At 40.5% G+C, this 14,556-nt stretch overlaps 1 protein-coding gene across 1 annotated transcript in view; it reads left to right on the forward strand.

The window, feature by feature from the left end:
• LOC144798005 (polycystin-1-like protein 2) overlaps positions 1-14,197 on the forward strand; it is a 365,276-nt gene extending 351,079 nt beyond the window's left edge. The window contains exons 18-21 of the mRNA XM_078668796.1: positions 4,434-4,662; positions 6,974-7,187; positions 7,856-7,940; positions 13,462-14,197. Of these exons, the coding sequence (XP_078524922.1) occupies positions 4,434-4,662; positions 6,974-7,187; positions 7,856-7,940; positions 13,462-13,508 (575 nt within the window). The 3' untranslated portion in view covers positions 13,509-14,197. The remainder of the gene's footprint in view (positions 1-4,433; positions 4,663-6,973; positions 7,188-7,855; positions 7,941-13,461) is intronic.
• The last annotated feature ends 359 nt before the right edge of the window (positions 14,198-14,556 follow it).

Genomic DNA, 14,556 nt, shown 5'->3' on the forward strand with positions numbered 1-14,556 from the left:
ATTTATAGTCATCAACATCAATTGGTTTGAGATTACTGTCTCACCGATTTTCTTCAAAATCTATATGGCCAATTTGGCCAACATCGCAGAAGACAGTTGCAACTCACTGATGAAATGTAGATCTACCTTGGACTATAAGAGCGAGCTTGAAACTCATGTCATATGGTAAACTGCCTAAAGCAATTCCAGAATTGAATACATGATCAAAAGTATAAGCCTTAATCGCCATAAGCCCAACATTCTCTTTTGTCTAGGAGAGTACACCCCTCCTCTACCTCTCTGATGCACCAAAGCCATCAAAGTCCCAGGTTTGAAATGTACGCAAAATTAAGTATGCTGTTTGACAGCCTCGTAGTATTTACTCGTCATGCCAGCGCAACCATGAAGATCTCATACAACAACCTTCACCAGCTACAGGGTATCCTGCCAGACTCGACCGCTGCAACACTCTCTACACCAGACTCTCAATAAAGGGACCTTTCAAAATATGAAACGACATTCCCTGGCTCATACTGGGAATGAGCATCCCCCAACAAAATAATGTCCTTCTTTAAGACTGGTTACTGGCTGCTCATTGGACAGATATTACAATTCAGTACCTGATGACTAACTCATATGGCACTTCTGACAATCCTGAGGCTGGAAGCCAGACGCTCATAAAAAATTGCCATTCACCCAGCAACATAAAAAACATTTGTCTGACCGTTTCTCCACATCTATGGCTTGTTCTTCAGGAATACCCTCTATGTTCACCTGAGAGTACAAATTGTCTTCCTCAATATCCACAAACGCCTAACTTTTGAGATCCTGTCATTGGAAATTGTGCCTCGCAAATCGCGAGTCGCAATTAGCGAGTCGCAATTTCCAATGCACAACAGTGTCTCAGACACTGTTAGCGATTCCCAATGGGGTCGCAAATTGCATGCCTCATGAATATTAATGAGGCTGTCAAAATTTGCAACCCCATTGAGAATGGCGGGCACTCCAAGGGATGGTGGCCTGCTGGGTTAGCAGGCCTCCATGTCTGGGACTGCTTTTAAATAAAGCACTTTTTTTTAAAAATGCAGCCCGTTTTCCTCAAAGGAAAACGGGATGCATTTCAAATAAAAATAAATAACTTTTCATTTTCATTTTTTAAGGGCAGGCAGTGGTCCCTGAGAAATCCCCTTCCTAATAGCGAGACGCTAAACACTATTTTGCGAGTCATAGTGTTAGTACATGGCCCTCAGGATTTTTGCATGCGCAAGCGCGTCTGAAACCCATTTGCACATGCAAAAATCCGTCGTGCATCTGGAGCTCTCTATGAGCTGCCAAAGTCCAGATCTTAGAGATATGCTTTAAGTTCACTCTATCACACATATCTGGTCAGATGCCTAATACCTGCCTGTAGCCCACTATATTTCAAAGAAGACTCCCCACTAAGGATATTCCATTGGCTCTTTTGGGTAGTTACACCCACTTGCTTGAAGAGCATAGCCACAGACCCCAATTGATCTCGTCCTTGCACATGCCCGCTCCCTGTACCTCATCAAGGTGCACTGGCACGGCTGGCACGAGTATGCAGTGCTTTACAAAAAACCACAGGATGAAATATTGCAAACTGATATATCTAGAAGGGCCACAGCATAAAGTACAAATTGCAAATGGTTAAAAGTATAACATTTGTTTTGCCTTTAGCTAGAAAAAATTACACAGTTTGCAATTGTAGTCACTCTCACAGATCAGAAGTCAAATAATTGTACATATTTGTGCACACTTCAATGGGGGTGCTCCAAAATGTATTTATAGATGATTGCTTACTTATGGACCTTTGGAAACGTTCCTCCCTATAAAGAACCAACGAGTAGATGGAGGCAATGTTCACGTGATGAAATTTGGTGACCACAATAGTGCTTTCATCGAGTATCTATTGAATATTCTTTTAGAGTGTATTACATTTTGGAGTGTGTTAAACTTATCCTTGTTTAAGACATCTTTGAAGCATCTGCATTAGATAAGGAATGTTGTACCTAACCGAGAAAACTTATGTACTTTGTTTTTCACTTAAACTTTAAAATGGCTGAAATTTGCTGTACAAATGGGAAGAAAAATAAAAGTGTATTTCATTATAAATGTCGCACTCTCGGAGCATTGGTAGGGAAAACAGCCTCCACAGAATAGAGAGAGGAATGATATCAATGCAAAGAAAGAGGAAGGAGGAATTGCACTGAAGGGCGTAGACAGAAAAAGGGAGCATTTTGGTGCTATATTAATCTACGACTGACTAGTGATTGTCTTTCCCTGGTTGTTTTACTGGAGTTCTCTGGAACAGCCACCAGTGAAAATCTGTTTGCGCTTAGACCATTAGTCACTCTGGGTTATTAATGTAGTTCCTTGCAGTGATTGCTTTCTTCAGGACGATCTCCACGACTATGGATACCTCGTAGGTAATGGGTGCACTGAAGAAAGACAAGCAAGTCCTAGATGTTTTTGGAAGTTATGTGTTTTCCATAACATATTCTGACTTTGCGCCTTCAAATTTAGACATGTCTAGTATGCTGTACAGGCCCCACCCCACATGAGTTGCTGCTACAGTTTGCATTTTTAGGATGTTCAGTATTTGTATTAATACGTCTCCACAATATTCAATACGTCTCCACAATATTCAATTTGACAAGTGGACATATCTCATCTGCCTTGAAAGATGCCTTCCCATGTGATATATATATATATATTGTGTCTTAATGTACGCTGTTGGCTAAAATCTCTGTTTGCACAGGTGAGGCTTCTTCATCCAGGCCATTGTTAGAACCTGAGTTTCTTTTGGACACAAATATATCCTCAGATAGTTCTGGGTGTCATGTTTTATGTTAATTTGCAGTTCTGAGAATGCTCGTAATTCTTCTCTGTACAGACTTTATTTTTTAGCAAACATTGATTTTTTTTTCTGAGACATACTACCTTTAGCCATTGTATTGCCTATTCTTCCAACTGTACACTGGAAGTTACTTGAAGATATAGAAGGCTTTCTTTCACAAAGATTTTTTGCAAAGATTTGCCTTGATTGAGAGGCCTATTCCCGATTTCTGTTCCTCACAGTATAATATTACCATTATTTGCCTGGAAGATGTGCTCCAGATGTTTTACACTTCTGGATTCCAGTTTGACAAACCTGAAGATACACACTGCCACCACTTCTGTTTTTCCCTGATTTTCTTTGCATTGTGCCCAATTTATGCCTCTGCCTAGTATGATCTCCATGTATGACATATCTTGTTTTTTTTGGAGTGCTACTTCTTACAAGAACTACTTCCATTTTGTGTGTTATGCAGCCCCCACGCCAGGATCCTATATTTCTCTTTGGGTATCTCAATTCTGTGTTATTGCAGAAAGTTGTTGCTCCATCTGGCAGTTGTTTCTTATCCTAGCCAAGAGAGTGCAATATCCATTTAAATATGCAGAGAAATGGCCCTAGGTTCATGCAACAGAACTTAACTCTGCGGGTTTTTACAGAAACGGCAAATCAAAGGAGAGTGTAGAAATGGAACTTTAGGCGTCCCATCAGAAAATCCAACGCCATCTTTGTCAGTCTTGAATCTTCTGCCAACTGACCTTTTGCACAAAAACAGATTTGTACCATTTATTATCACAAGTCTTTTAAAGATTTGCTTTACTTTCACCAAATGAGGATTCATGATTTTCTTCTTGAGATCAAAGCCAGAGGAGAAGTTGAGGAAGGTTGCAAACAAAGGCTCCTATTCTAGGTCAGTGATTGTGAACCACAAACAGCAGGTGAACTAACACTTTGAATCACTGCAGCTCATCTTGGTAAGAGGCAGACTTGGAAGGGTAACAGATTTTTCTGCTCTTACAGCCAGCCTATAATGGCTCTGAACATTACATTCGTAAAAACAATTTTGCATCTACAATATATTCTTCAGTTTTATTGGCCCAGGACATATAAGATTATGTTTTCCCTGACAGGTCACCACCAATCTTCATGTTTTTTGGAGAGACACTGGAGAAGCAAGTTGGTTCTTGGAGCCATTTCTCTCTACTGGAATGTTAGCATGTTCTTGATTCGTCTTCATATCATGGTGTTACTGCAAGATTTGCATCCAAAAGGTTTTCTTTCGAATTTTAGTTTATCTGTTTAACATCTTCAAAATTATTTGACCAGGAACTGAGAAAGGATACATTTTGATATAGGTGGTCTATGAAATGTAATGTATAGGTATAACTGATTATATCTGTATATTGTTTAATGTGCGTTTTTGTTTATCATGTATGATCATTGATGACCTGTAATACATCCTGCAGAACTCTATCAAATACATGTTTAACCCTACATAGCTTGCCTACTCTAAGATTTGTCCTCGAAATGTGTCTCTCAATTCATCGCTACAATCATTTTATGTATGTCTTATAAACAAACATTTCTCTTGTTTACACAGAGATTCCCAAGGGCTCTGCCCCTGATAAGTGCTCATCGGCGGAAGAGCTGCATGACATTTTTTGTGGGCATTTCGCATTCCAAAAGTTGCAGAAGATTTCCAGCGACCTCCAGAGGCTAGGGCCACAGGAGTTTGCAGATCAGGGCCAATATGATCAAACTGTGGATCAGTTGAAGGAATTTTTACATGTCCTGGAAAAATCAGTCCCACTACTTCAGTCACATGCAAGGTAAAACCTCCCTGCAGCGCCAGGTATCATAATTCTAAATTAATACTACCATCATTTCAGAGGCCATAGAAAAGAAGCAATGGTCATGGTCATGGTTCTCTTACCTAAACAGGTAACACACCTCTTAAATCTAAGCTAATGGTTATCATAGTACCTTTCGTTAACATTGCAAGTTGTAGGAATTTGGTCACATTTATAACCGGAATTCTCCATATTTAAATAACGGGAGTTGGAATAAATAGGCTAAGGTAGTGCAAGGTAATGGCATCTCCACCTACTCACCAGATTTTCTTTACTGGCCTTCAGTTTGTCATTTAGGCCCTACACCCCTGTGTATCCTCTAACATCTCCAGAAAAGTGACTGCTTGTAAAACAAGGAAACTTTTTTTAATGCAGTCTGTTTTGGGGGCTGCACTCAAAAGAAAAGCTTTTTTTTAAATTTGTTCGAGAGTTGGCAGTGGTCCAGTAGACCTCTGTCTATTCCCCAATAAAAATGTTTTTAATTCTCACAGTGGTCCAAAGCAGACCCCTTCCTTAATGGTTTACCATCTGCTTTGACGTTTGATAACTTTATCATAGGTTTGCAACCGAAATTCAGTCACAAAACATTGGTTCATAGCAAACTAATCCGGTATTTGGAAAGGATGCCTAAAACACGCCACATTGGTGTCCATTCACAGTCTCACTGTAGGAGTCAGAAAAGCTTTTCCAACTCCTAAAACAGGATTAGTAAAACTGATAAAGCATGTTTATGGTCACTAAAGCTGAATTGACAAGTACGTCTGGCCCATAGTTTGTATGAGAAAAAATGTTTCCTTTATTACCTGCAAAATGGTTATAGCTTTGGAAACAATTCATTAAAGGCTATGTTTCACACTGTGGCTTGCAACACATCCCAGTTTGCCAGTCTACAAGAAAAGAAAATGTAAGATCTCATCAAACTGTAACAGTGCACTGTGAGGTGATTAACATTTTAGGAAAATCAAGACTTCATTAGACGTCTGTGACCATGGATTCTCGTGTACTGAGATCCTTTTCACATCTTTCAGAGACTGAGCCAAACGCCAGCACAACACCTTCAGTCACAATGCTGATTACGGGCTGCATGAAGCTGCTTATTTTACGCCCTAACTCAGGTCGAATGCCCAGAGAGGAAATTCAATCGGCCAGTGAGAAGATGCATTTTTCCATCCTATGATTCGGGGAATTTACTGAGTCTTAGCATAGGAAACTAAATGTACCCACAGGGATGGGTCCCAGGCTACAAACTGGTCATCAGGTCTCAAAGACGCATGCAGTGCTAGAACTGACAGACATGTTAGAAATAGATAGCTTAGATGTATCTTCCTCAACAGATTGAAACTCTTCCTGAGACCAGTGGTCTTCTATTTAATTTAAGGGACCAGTTAACTCAAAGGAATATGTCTAAATGGAATGATAAACTCACTTTTTAAGAGTGCTTTTTTGTGTTTAGGGTCATCATAGAAAATTGTAACTCCATGTAAAATAATTAATGTTGATACGTTCTAACCTTACTCCCTTTCTTCGTAGTCTTTTTAAAAGTCAGATATTGGACAGTTGTGTTATATAGATTTCAAATATTTACACAATCTTTGTTCATTGCATACACAGTGTAAAGAAAAAGTGTAACAAATTGGAAAATCTGCAGGTTATAATTCTACGCTTGTAATAAACACCTGAGGCAAATGATTAGTTGATTTAGTATAATTTAGAATTGGAGACTCGGATGTTATTACCAAATTCATTGGCTGCAGAGACGTGGAAGCGTGGAAGTACAAAAAAAGAGGCATTATAACAGCACATACTCCTGTCTTTAATTCCCTTTTCACAACCACCAATAGCATAATTGTCTTAGTATTTACAGTGTGTTTTTTAATTTATGTTTAGTTCTTCCTGAAATTAGGCACAAAAGCCTGCTCTCATAGTATATATGTAAAAGTCAATGGATGAGCTTTACCCTATTTGAAAGCAGCAAGTCTCAGAGTTAAAGACTTTACTTAATACCTAAGATTTGCAAAATATGTATGTATGTGTGACTTATATAGCACAACATGCCTACAAAGCAACAGGGAGTTGTACAAGTGAAATGCATGCAATCCATGTGGGGTGGGAGGGGAAGCATTAAAGATGGGTAGGAATGAGGGGAGTTGAGTGACCTATTGGATACTGGCTAGAGCCGGTGACGATGGAAGAGTATTTGTAGTACTGCGGTCGTGGTATTGCTCTCCAATGGCTGGTTTTAATAGTTCATCCCTCAAGCAGTGCTTCTCTTCTGCTTTTCATGAACCAGGAGTGGCTCCTCTCCGAAGCGGGCCCCCAAGAAGAAGCCTCTGCCCTGGTGGTTCATATTTGTAGGCTGGGCTCTCCTGCTCTCCATGAGCGGAGTGTCCACTTACTTTACAATGATGTATGGCTTCAAGTACGGCAAGCAGAGCTCCATCCGCTGGATTGTCTCTATGGCACTGTCCCTCTTCCAGAGCATCTTCGTCCTTCAGCCTCTTAAGGTATGTGTAGTACCCATGAGGATGACCATTCTATTGACTGCACATGGGTAATGGTTCACAGCGGGTGAAATGCTGGTACACAAGGTGATATTTCGGTGTTCTTTAATCTGCATCAAGTATTGTGCCATTGGATTATTTACTGATTTAGAGTTACGTTCCTGAGGGTCGTTTTCTGTATTATTGTGTGCCAGATTGTTTGCTGCAGAGCATTGTGCAACCTATATTCAGCAATGATGCATTTGCCTGTCTTTCTTAGTAGGCGCATATAATCTACATATTTAATTAGACCTAGCCGAAGTGGAGGCGCTTACTTATTTTTTTTTTTTATAGATAACCTAGCTAATCAATGCTTATCATGTATAAATGCTTGGATTTCATAGACACTTAAATACCCTCTTCCTGTTCCCAAAGAATTTAGGTTGGCTTAACCTCAGCCATGTTGCTAAAAGAGCGAGACCCTTCTACAGTTAATCGTACTTCAGTGCCTACACAGATAAAGGTTATGATGTTCCCACTAAATAAAAGTATAGCATCTAAAATACTAAATAAAAATAAATAGGGAACGTGTTGCATATATACCATAATATGGGGCCATTGCCCCATGACATGTTGATTTCCAATAAATTCTTCATCGCTATTGCAGTTTCTTGCTTTCACTCTCTCCTTAGGTTGTGGGGTTTGCAATTTTCTTTGCTCTTGTGCTGAAGAAGGTAGATGAGGAGGAGGAGCCTGAGATAGATGCTGCCTTGAAAGGTGAGAATGTATTATGTGCAGATTAGAATATCTTTCCATCTGTTGTTGATAAAAGGTAGCATATCTACACCTATGTGCGAGATTCTGGAATACAACTTCTCAAGAACTTTGTTATGTTTTCCAAATGAATAAAAAACATGCCAGAATATGCTATGTTCCTTTCTTTTTTCTATTTTTATATAATGTAGCCAATTTACTATACATACAGTGCTTTTGACTGAAACACTACTCAGGAAAAGAGTGCACAGTTGAGTAAAAGAAAGCAGGGATGATACCCCCTAATAAGAACACTACACATAGTGAAAAAGAGACTAAGCTCTTTGAAAAATATTAGAAATTGCACTATACCAGCATGCCAAGCTGGGTGACAGGCATTCTATGTATTTTCGCTCTGTGAAGAAGATCCTGCTCAGAACTCTGCTTTTTATTAAGCTGTTTTTGTCAATCAATCAATCAGAGAATTTGTAAAGCGCGCTACTTACCCGCGAGGGTCTCAAGGCCCTGCGGGGGTAGGTGCTGCTACTGCTCGAAGAGCCAGGTCTAGAGCAAAAAATGTCAGAGCTACCTTTCAGTTGTTCATCTTGTTTGGACCACAAGCTGATGGGGAGATTACAAAAATTCAATTGGTGGTGGCTAATCAAGCGATTCTGCTTTTCAGGATGTCGGGCAGAAACTTCCACCCAAGCCTTAAATCACTGAACTTAACTGCCTACCTTACAATATGAGCAATTTATTAGATATAAGAAAGGGGCTTTTTATATCCCAAAAAAATTATGAAATACTGGAGGTGATCCAGAGAGGGGACCAGAAGCAATTTTGGGGGTCTGAAAAGTAAACATTTGGTATGCATGCTGGGTTTGCGACTTACTTGATTTCAAAGATAAGTGGGTTCTCCATGTAAAAAATGTATAAGGCTAGCCCCCTTAAAATGTACTGGGTAACAAATAGAAATGTACAAAGAGATAACTATGTTATTTATTTATTTTAAACCATAAAAGAAACAATATTATCACCCAAGCTGAGAAGGGCTGCAGGTTAATGTTATTGCAGTGTTAATTTAAGAGAATATTGATTGGTGGGTAAAAACATGTACATTTTTATTCCAATGGATAATAAAAACAGGTCAAATCTCCAATAAAGCTAAATAATAATCCCCCTCCAAGTATCGAAGAAAGGGGATGGGGTAACCCTAAACACAAAGGCGGATATTGGGACGTAAGCCAGTGCACATACTTCCTAACTACTAGAAAAACACAAACGGTGAGGTAGCTGCAGAAGAGGTTTTTCAAAATGATTTTAATACATGAATACCGTACCCTACTTGGTCTAGGAATCCCTAGCAAAAGACCAATCTTTTTGGAAGAGGAAGCCACACCCATACCATGTGGCATGCTACATCATAGCCAACCTCTCCCCAACCTGGTAGGATAGTGCCACCAGGGCAGACTCAACCTCTAAAAAGAGGGTAGGGAGTTCTTAGATAAAGTACTACTGGGCAGTGATGAATCTAGTCAACAAAAAATACCTAGATGTACCCAGGTTATTGTCTTTAGTATTGGGAGACTCTGGCACTAATACAACCAATACTAATTTGGAAGATAAGCACAATGGCTTAATTCAACCACATTACGCCATCATGCTTATGCCCTTGTTAATTGCCTATTGAAGTCACGGGCCTTCATCAGGGGAAAGGACTACCAACAGACTGGCCTATTCACTGTTTAGAAATTACAGTGTATAACCAATAATACCAAGGTAGGTCCTACCTTGTCTACGATTAATTGTTCTCTAACAATGTCCTCTGTAGTCACACATTCATCAAGAGCCCCATCGTGCCTTATACGTATCCGAGCCCCTGGTCCAACCACTGGTACATTGACGAGGAGCTCGAATAAGTATAATGCACAATGGGCTTCTGACGAATGTGTGACTACAGAGGACATTGGTTCCTCCCAGACTGGGTTGACGGTATCCCCTAAGGCCGGGAACAACTAATCAAGTCAAAGGGGTATTCTGTATGCTTTCTGATCCCCAAGAAAGATGGGACACTAAAACCAATACTGGATCTATGACCTCTCAATCTTTACATTCTGCCTGAACAGTTTCACATGGTAACATTACAGGATGTAATACCACTGCCACAGGGAGGCAACTTTAGGACAGCTCTTCATCTAAAGGATGCATACTTTCATATACTTATTAAACCGGCACATTGCCGGTACCTCCTGTTTTTGGTAAGCAGCCATCATTACCAGTTCAAGGTTCTGCCATTTGGAGGGACAACAGCCCCAACAGTATTTACCAAATGTCTTGCAGTGGTGGCAGCACATTTAAGAAGACACAAAAATGTCAGGTCTTCCCATACCTCGATGATTGGCTGATCAAGACTTCAAACACACAAAGATGCCTGCAAGACACACAGATACATGTCAACCTGTTACACAAATTGGGGTTCACAATAAATGTCACCAAATCCCATTTACAGCCTCTTCAAATACAACCCTATTTGGGAGCAATCGTCAATTCCATCTCAGCCACGGCATATCCCAATTCACATAGGGTTCTCAATCTCCAGAACCAACTGGTCCATTTCCAGTCACATCATCACCTGCCAGTCTGGACGGTCATGCGCTTTCTGGGCATGATGGCCTCTTGTATAGCAATAGTTCCCCTTGCTAGATTACACATGCACCCAATTACAGGAGTGTCTAGCATCTCATAGGTCACGAGCGGAGGCGATTTGGAGGATTTAGTGTTGGTTTTGCCCAGGGTCTATCAATCTTTGAACCTGGTGGGGCACACAATTGGAGGACATCATACTCCAGGGCCACTGGACTGCCCTTCAACAAAAACTCCACATCAATGTCCTGGAGCTTAAAGCAATTCAGTTGACTCTGAAATCCTGCCTCCCCAACATATCCAGAAAGACTGTTCTTCTCTGGACAGACAATATGGTGGCAATGTACTCCATCAAAAACAAGGAGGGACGCACAGACTATTAGGCACTGGGCTATTCATCATCACATCCACTTCCTGGTGGAGTATCATTTGGACGTGGACAATTCAATGGCAGACCTGCTAAGCAGGCACAGCAACAAGTCCATGAGTGGGAACTCCACATCCGAGTCTTCCGCTGTTACTTCCATTGTGGGGGACCCTGGAGGTGGATCTATTTGCCACCGTGGAAAACGCAAAATGCCAAAACTTTCTCTCACGGTACCAGCATACAAAGTCCATGGGCAATGCTCTTTGGATGAACTGGTCAGGGATATTTGAATATGGTTTTCCGTCTCTCCCACTCATTTCACATCTGGTCAGGAAACTCAAACAAACATCTCTCAAGATGATTCTCGTAGCTCCCCCCTAGGTGCGTCAGCTCTGGTTCACAACACTATTATAGTTATTCCTAGTATCTCATGCGAAACCCCAAAACATACCGGATCTACTTACTCACAGCGAGGACCGGGTCAGAATCCACACCCCATACAGCTCACCCTGGCAATCTGGCTCCTAAAGTCGCAGAGTTTGGATACTTACAATTGACTCCTGAATGCATGGATATTCTAAAGCAGGCAAGATGTCCAACCACAAGAGCTTGCTATGCAGCCAAGTGGAAGCATTTTTACACTATTGAAAAGCGTAGCATATAGACCATTGTGCGCCTATGGTACAGCAGAGAGTTTGCTACCTGCCACACCTTCAGAAGTTATGCTCCGCTTACACTTCCATACGACTGCACCCTGTAGCCATTGCGGCTTACTACAAAACCGTAAACATCAGTCACTTTTTCGTATACCCATCATTTGAGCTTTTATGGAAGGGTTAAAAAGAATTATTCCACCATGTACACCACCAGTACCTTAGTGGAATTTAAACATCTTTATTACAAGACTAATGTCAACACCTTTTGAACCACTGCATTCTTGTCCTCAGCAGTTCCTCTCTTGGAAGGTAGCTTTTGTTGTGGCTATAACTTCCCTAAGAAGAGTTAGTGAACTTCATCCTCTAACTATAGAAGAGCCTTACTTTAAAGCTTTCCAGTCTAACGTACGTATTCGTACAAGTCCTACATTTCTACCAAAGTTTACCTCTCCCTTTCATTTTAATCAAACACTTGACTTACCAGTTTTCTTCTCTTAGCCTGACACTGTGGCAGAAAGGGCTCTTTATGCACTCTATGTTAAAAGGGCACTCATTGAGAGAACTTCCCCTTTTAGGAAAACACAACAACTTTTTGTGTATTTCTCAAATCCAAGAAAAGGTGAATCCATCTCCATAGCAGGAATTTCTAGATGAAATGGGAAATGTATCCAAATTTGTTATACAAATGCCAAAAGAACATTACCTACCATTCCATAAGCACACTTTATGAGGAACAGGTGTTGAAATGGAGTTCTTGGGAAACATCCCCTTAGCTGACATTTGTAAGGCAGCTACTTGGTCAAATCCATACACATTCACAAAACATTATTGTGTTGATGTTCAGGCCAGGTACCAGTCTTTTGTAGGACAAACAGTCCTACTGTCATTTTTTCAAACATCTGCACCATCTAATGCCTAGAGCCAACGCGAGAGGAGTGCTGCTTTTTAGTCTATGCATAGCATGTGTATCTGCAACTAACACATGGTGCGAATGGAGTATGTTACTTACCTTGTAAGCATCCATTTGTAGCATGTAGTGCCGCCGCAGATGTACATGCACCCTCCCGCTTCCCTGGCAGGTATGTGATTGTGTCAGATTTACACACAAAATATATATTTATATACAAAAATACACAATTTAAGGAAGGATCAGCTCTTTTTGTCTACTGCCCAACAGCATTGCCTTGGGTAGAGAAGAAAGACCCCTAATAGGCACATTAGTTAATGAAAATGATCGCCTGACTGGGACTTTTCCAAAAAGGCATAGCTCTTGAAATGTAACTTTGAAAGTATTGAAAGGCCCATTGTTTTTTTAAGGGTTGGGGGGAAGAAAATGACAATTGCCTCAATTGTGCATTCTGCTACGCTAACATCTGAATGAAAGGCTGAGATCTGTGAAGCCCAAACAGTGATACCAGAGGGCATCCATCTTCTAAGAAGCACTGACTGCAAAGGACAGGCAAATTAGAGGGTAAAAGAGGCAGTTAACAACCAAAGTTACAGTTGTTTGTGGAAGGACTTGTAATCTATGAAACAGAATTGGCAGACCATTCCATGGTTTGGCTGTCAGAAAATAGAAAGACCTGCCACCTATTCTGCTCTGACAAGTCTTCAGGCCCTTCAACAGCAAGGGACTGGAAGTGCAATACGTGTGCCTGTGCTTTCTAGCGTGGAATATCCACAGCTATATGGTAATTCTGATAATGAACCTTCCCCTAAAGTATTTGAAAATTGATCATTAACCTGTCTGATCCAAGCATGCCTAAGTGGTTACACAAATTGTTGCAGCAACAAACTGATGCCCTTTCTTAAATAGCTATTTTTAGCCACTATGCAGAAAGAATCCTTGATTGATTCACTTCTTTCTTACCTGTTTCAGACCTGAATGACGACACATGTGAAGGAGCAGATGAGTCGATTCTATAGCCTGCAAATTCTAAAAGTCGTGAAAAAGAGGACATGTCATGCAAAAGGGGACCTTGAAGACTGATCTTATCTGAAGTGTGCGAACCTGCTGGTTGGCAATCACACAGCTTTTGCCCAGTGAAGAAAACGATTGTTTGGCAAATCTTCAGCAAGGGCCTATCCTTGCCACCAATCACCCATGTGTCGATTAAAACACGTTATTCTGCAGTGATGTGATCTGCAGTAAATAAATCATGTATCAATCTATCACGTCAACCACCTAACTATGAATCCTTCTACTGTATTCTCAGTATATCTGCAATCTAATAATCCATGTATTGATTGTCCATTTATCCATGTCTGTCCATTTGACCACATAGACGTCCTCGTGTATTTCCATCAACTTCACAATCTTTAGAAAAGATTTGTTAGTCACTTCATCAATTAAACCAGTGTTTCCCTTTGAGGTATGTATCAACTGCTCTCTATTAATTCATTATCCATGTTGGGTCAGCTCCTCACCAACTCCACTTTCATACTAACTTCAGAAATTGATCTATGGACTTTCATCCGTCTCTTTTCTGTTAAGCTTTTTGTTTTGACTTCTTTAATGCATTAATATTCACTTTCCACTGATTCATCCCAATGTTGACTAATACTCTGTTAAAAAATATTTTTTTATAGCTTGGAAGATTAAATGTTTAACATTGTGCAAGTTGATCTAACATTCATTCAAAAGAGACTAAAAATCCCAACCGTGAAGTGAACTAATGTGGGAAGAGGAGATAAAGAGCATTTGAAAGAAGCAAAGGAAAGACAGAATGGGAAGAGTCAAAAAAAATAAAGTGAAATGCACATGATGAAAGTGAAGGCTGAGGGACAAATGAGACTCCGGGATATGAAAAGGTTATAAAGCAAACACTAGTAGATGATGGAAGGAGCACTGAACCTTTTCAGACACTCCCCCCCAGTCACAGATCTGGGTTGAATCTATCATCGATCTTTAGCTCACTTCGCCACCCCAGTTCAGACACAGCTATATGCAAATCAGTCTTGACCCTGAGCCTCA

Source organism: Lissotriton helveticus, chromosome 12 (assembly GCF_964261635.1).
Source record: "Lissotriton helveticus chromosome 12, aLisHel1.1, whole genome shotgun sequence".
Classification (NCBI taxonomy): domain Eukaryota; kingdom Metazoa; phylum Chordata; class Amphibia; order Caudata; family Salamandridae; genus Lissotriton; species Lissotriton helveticus.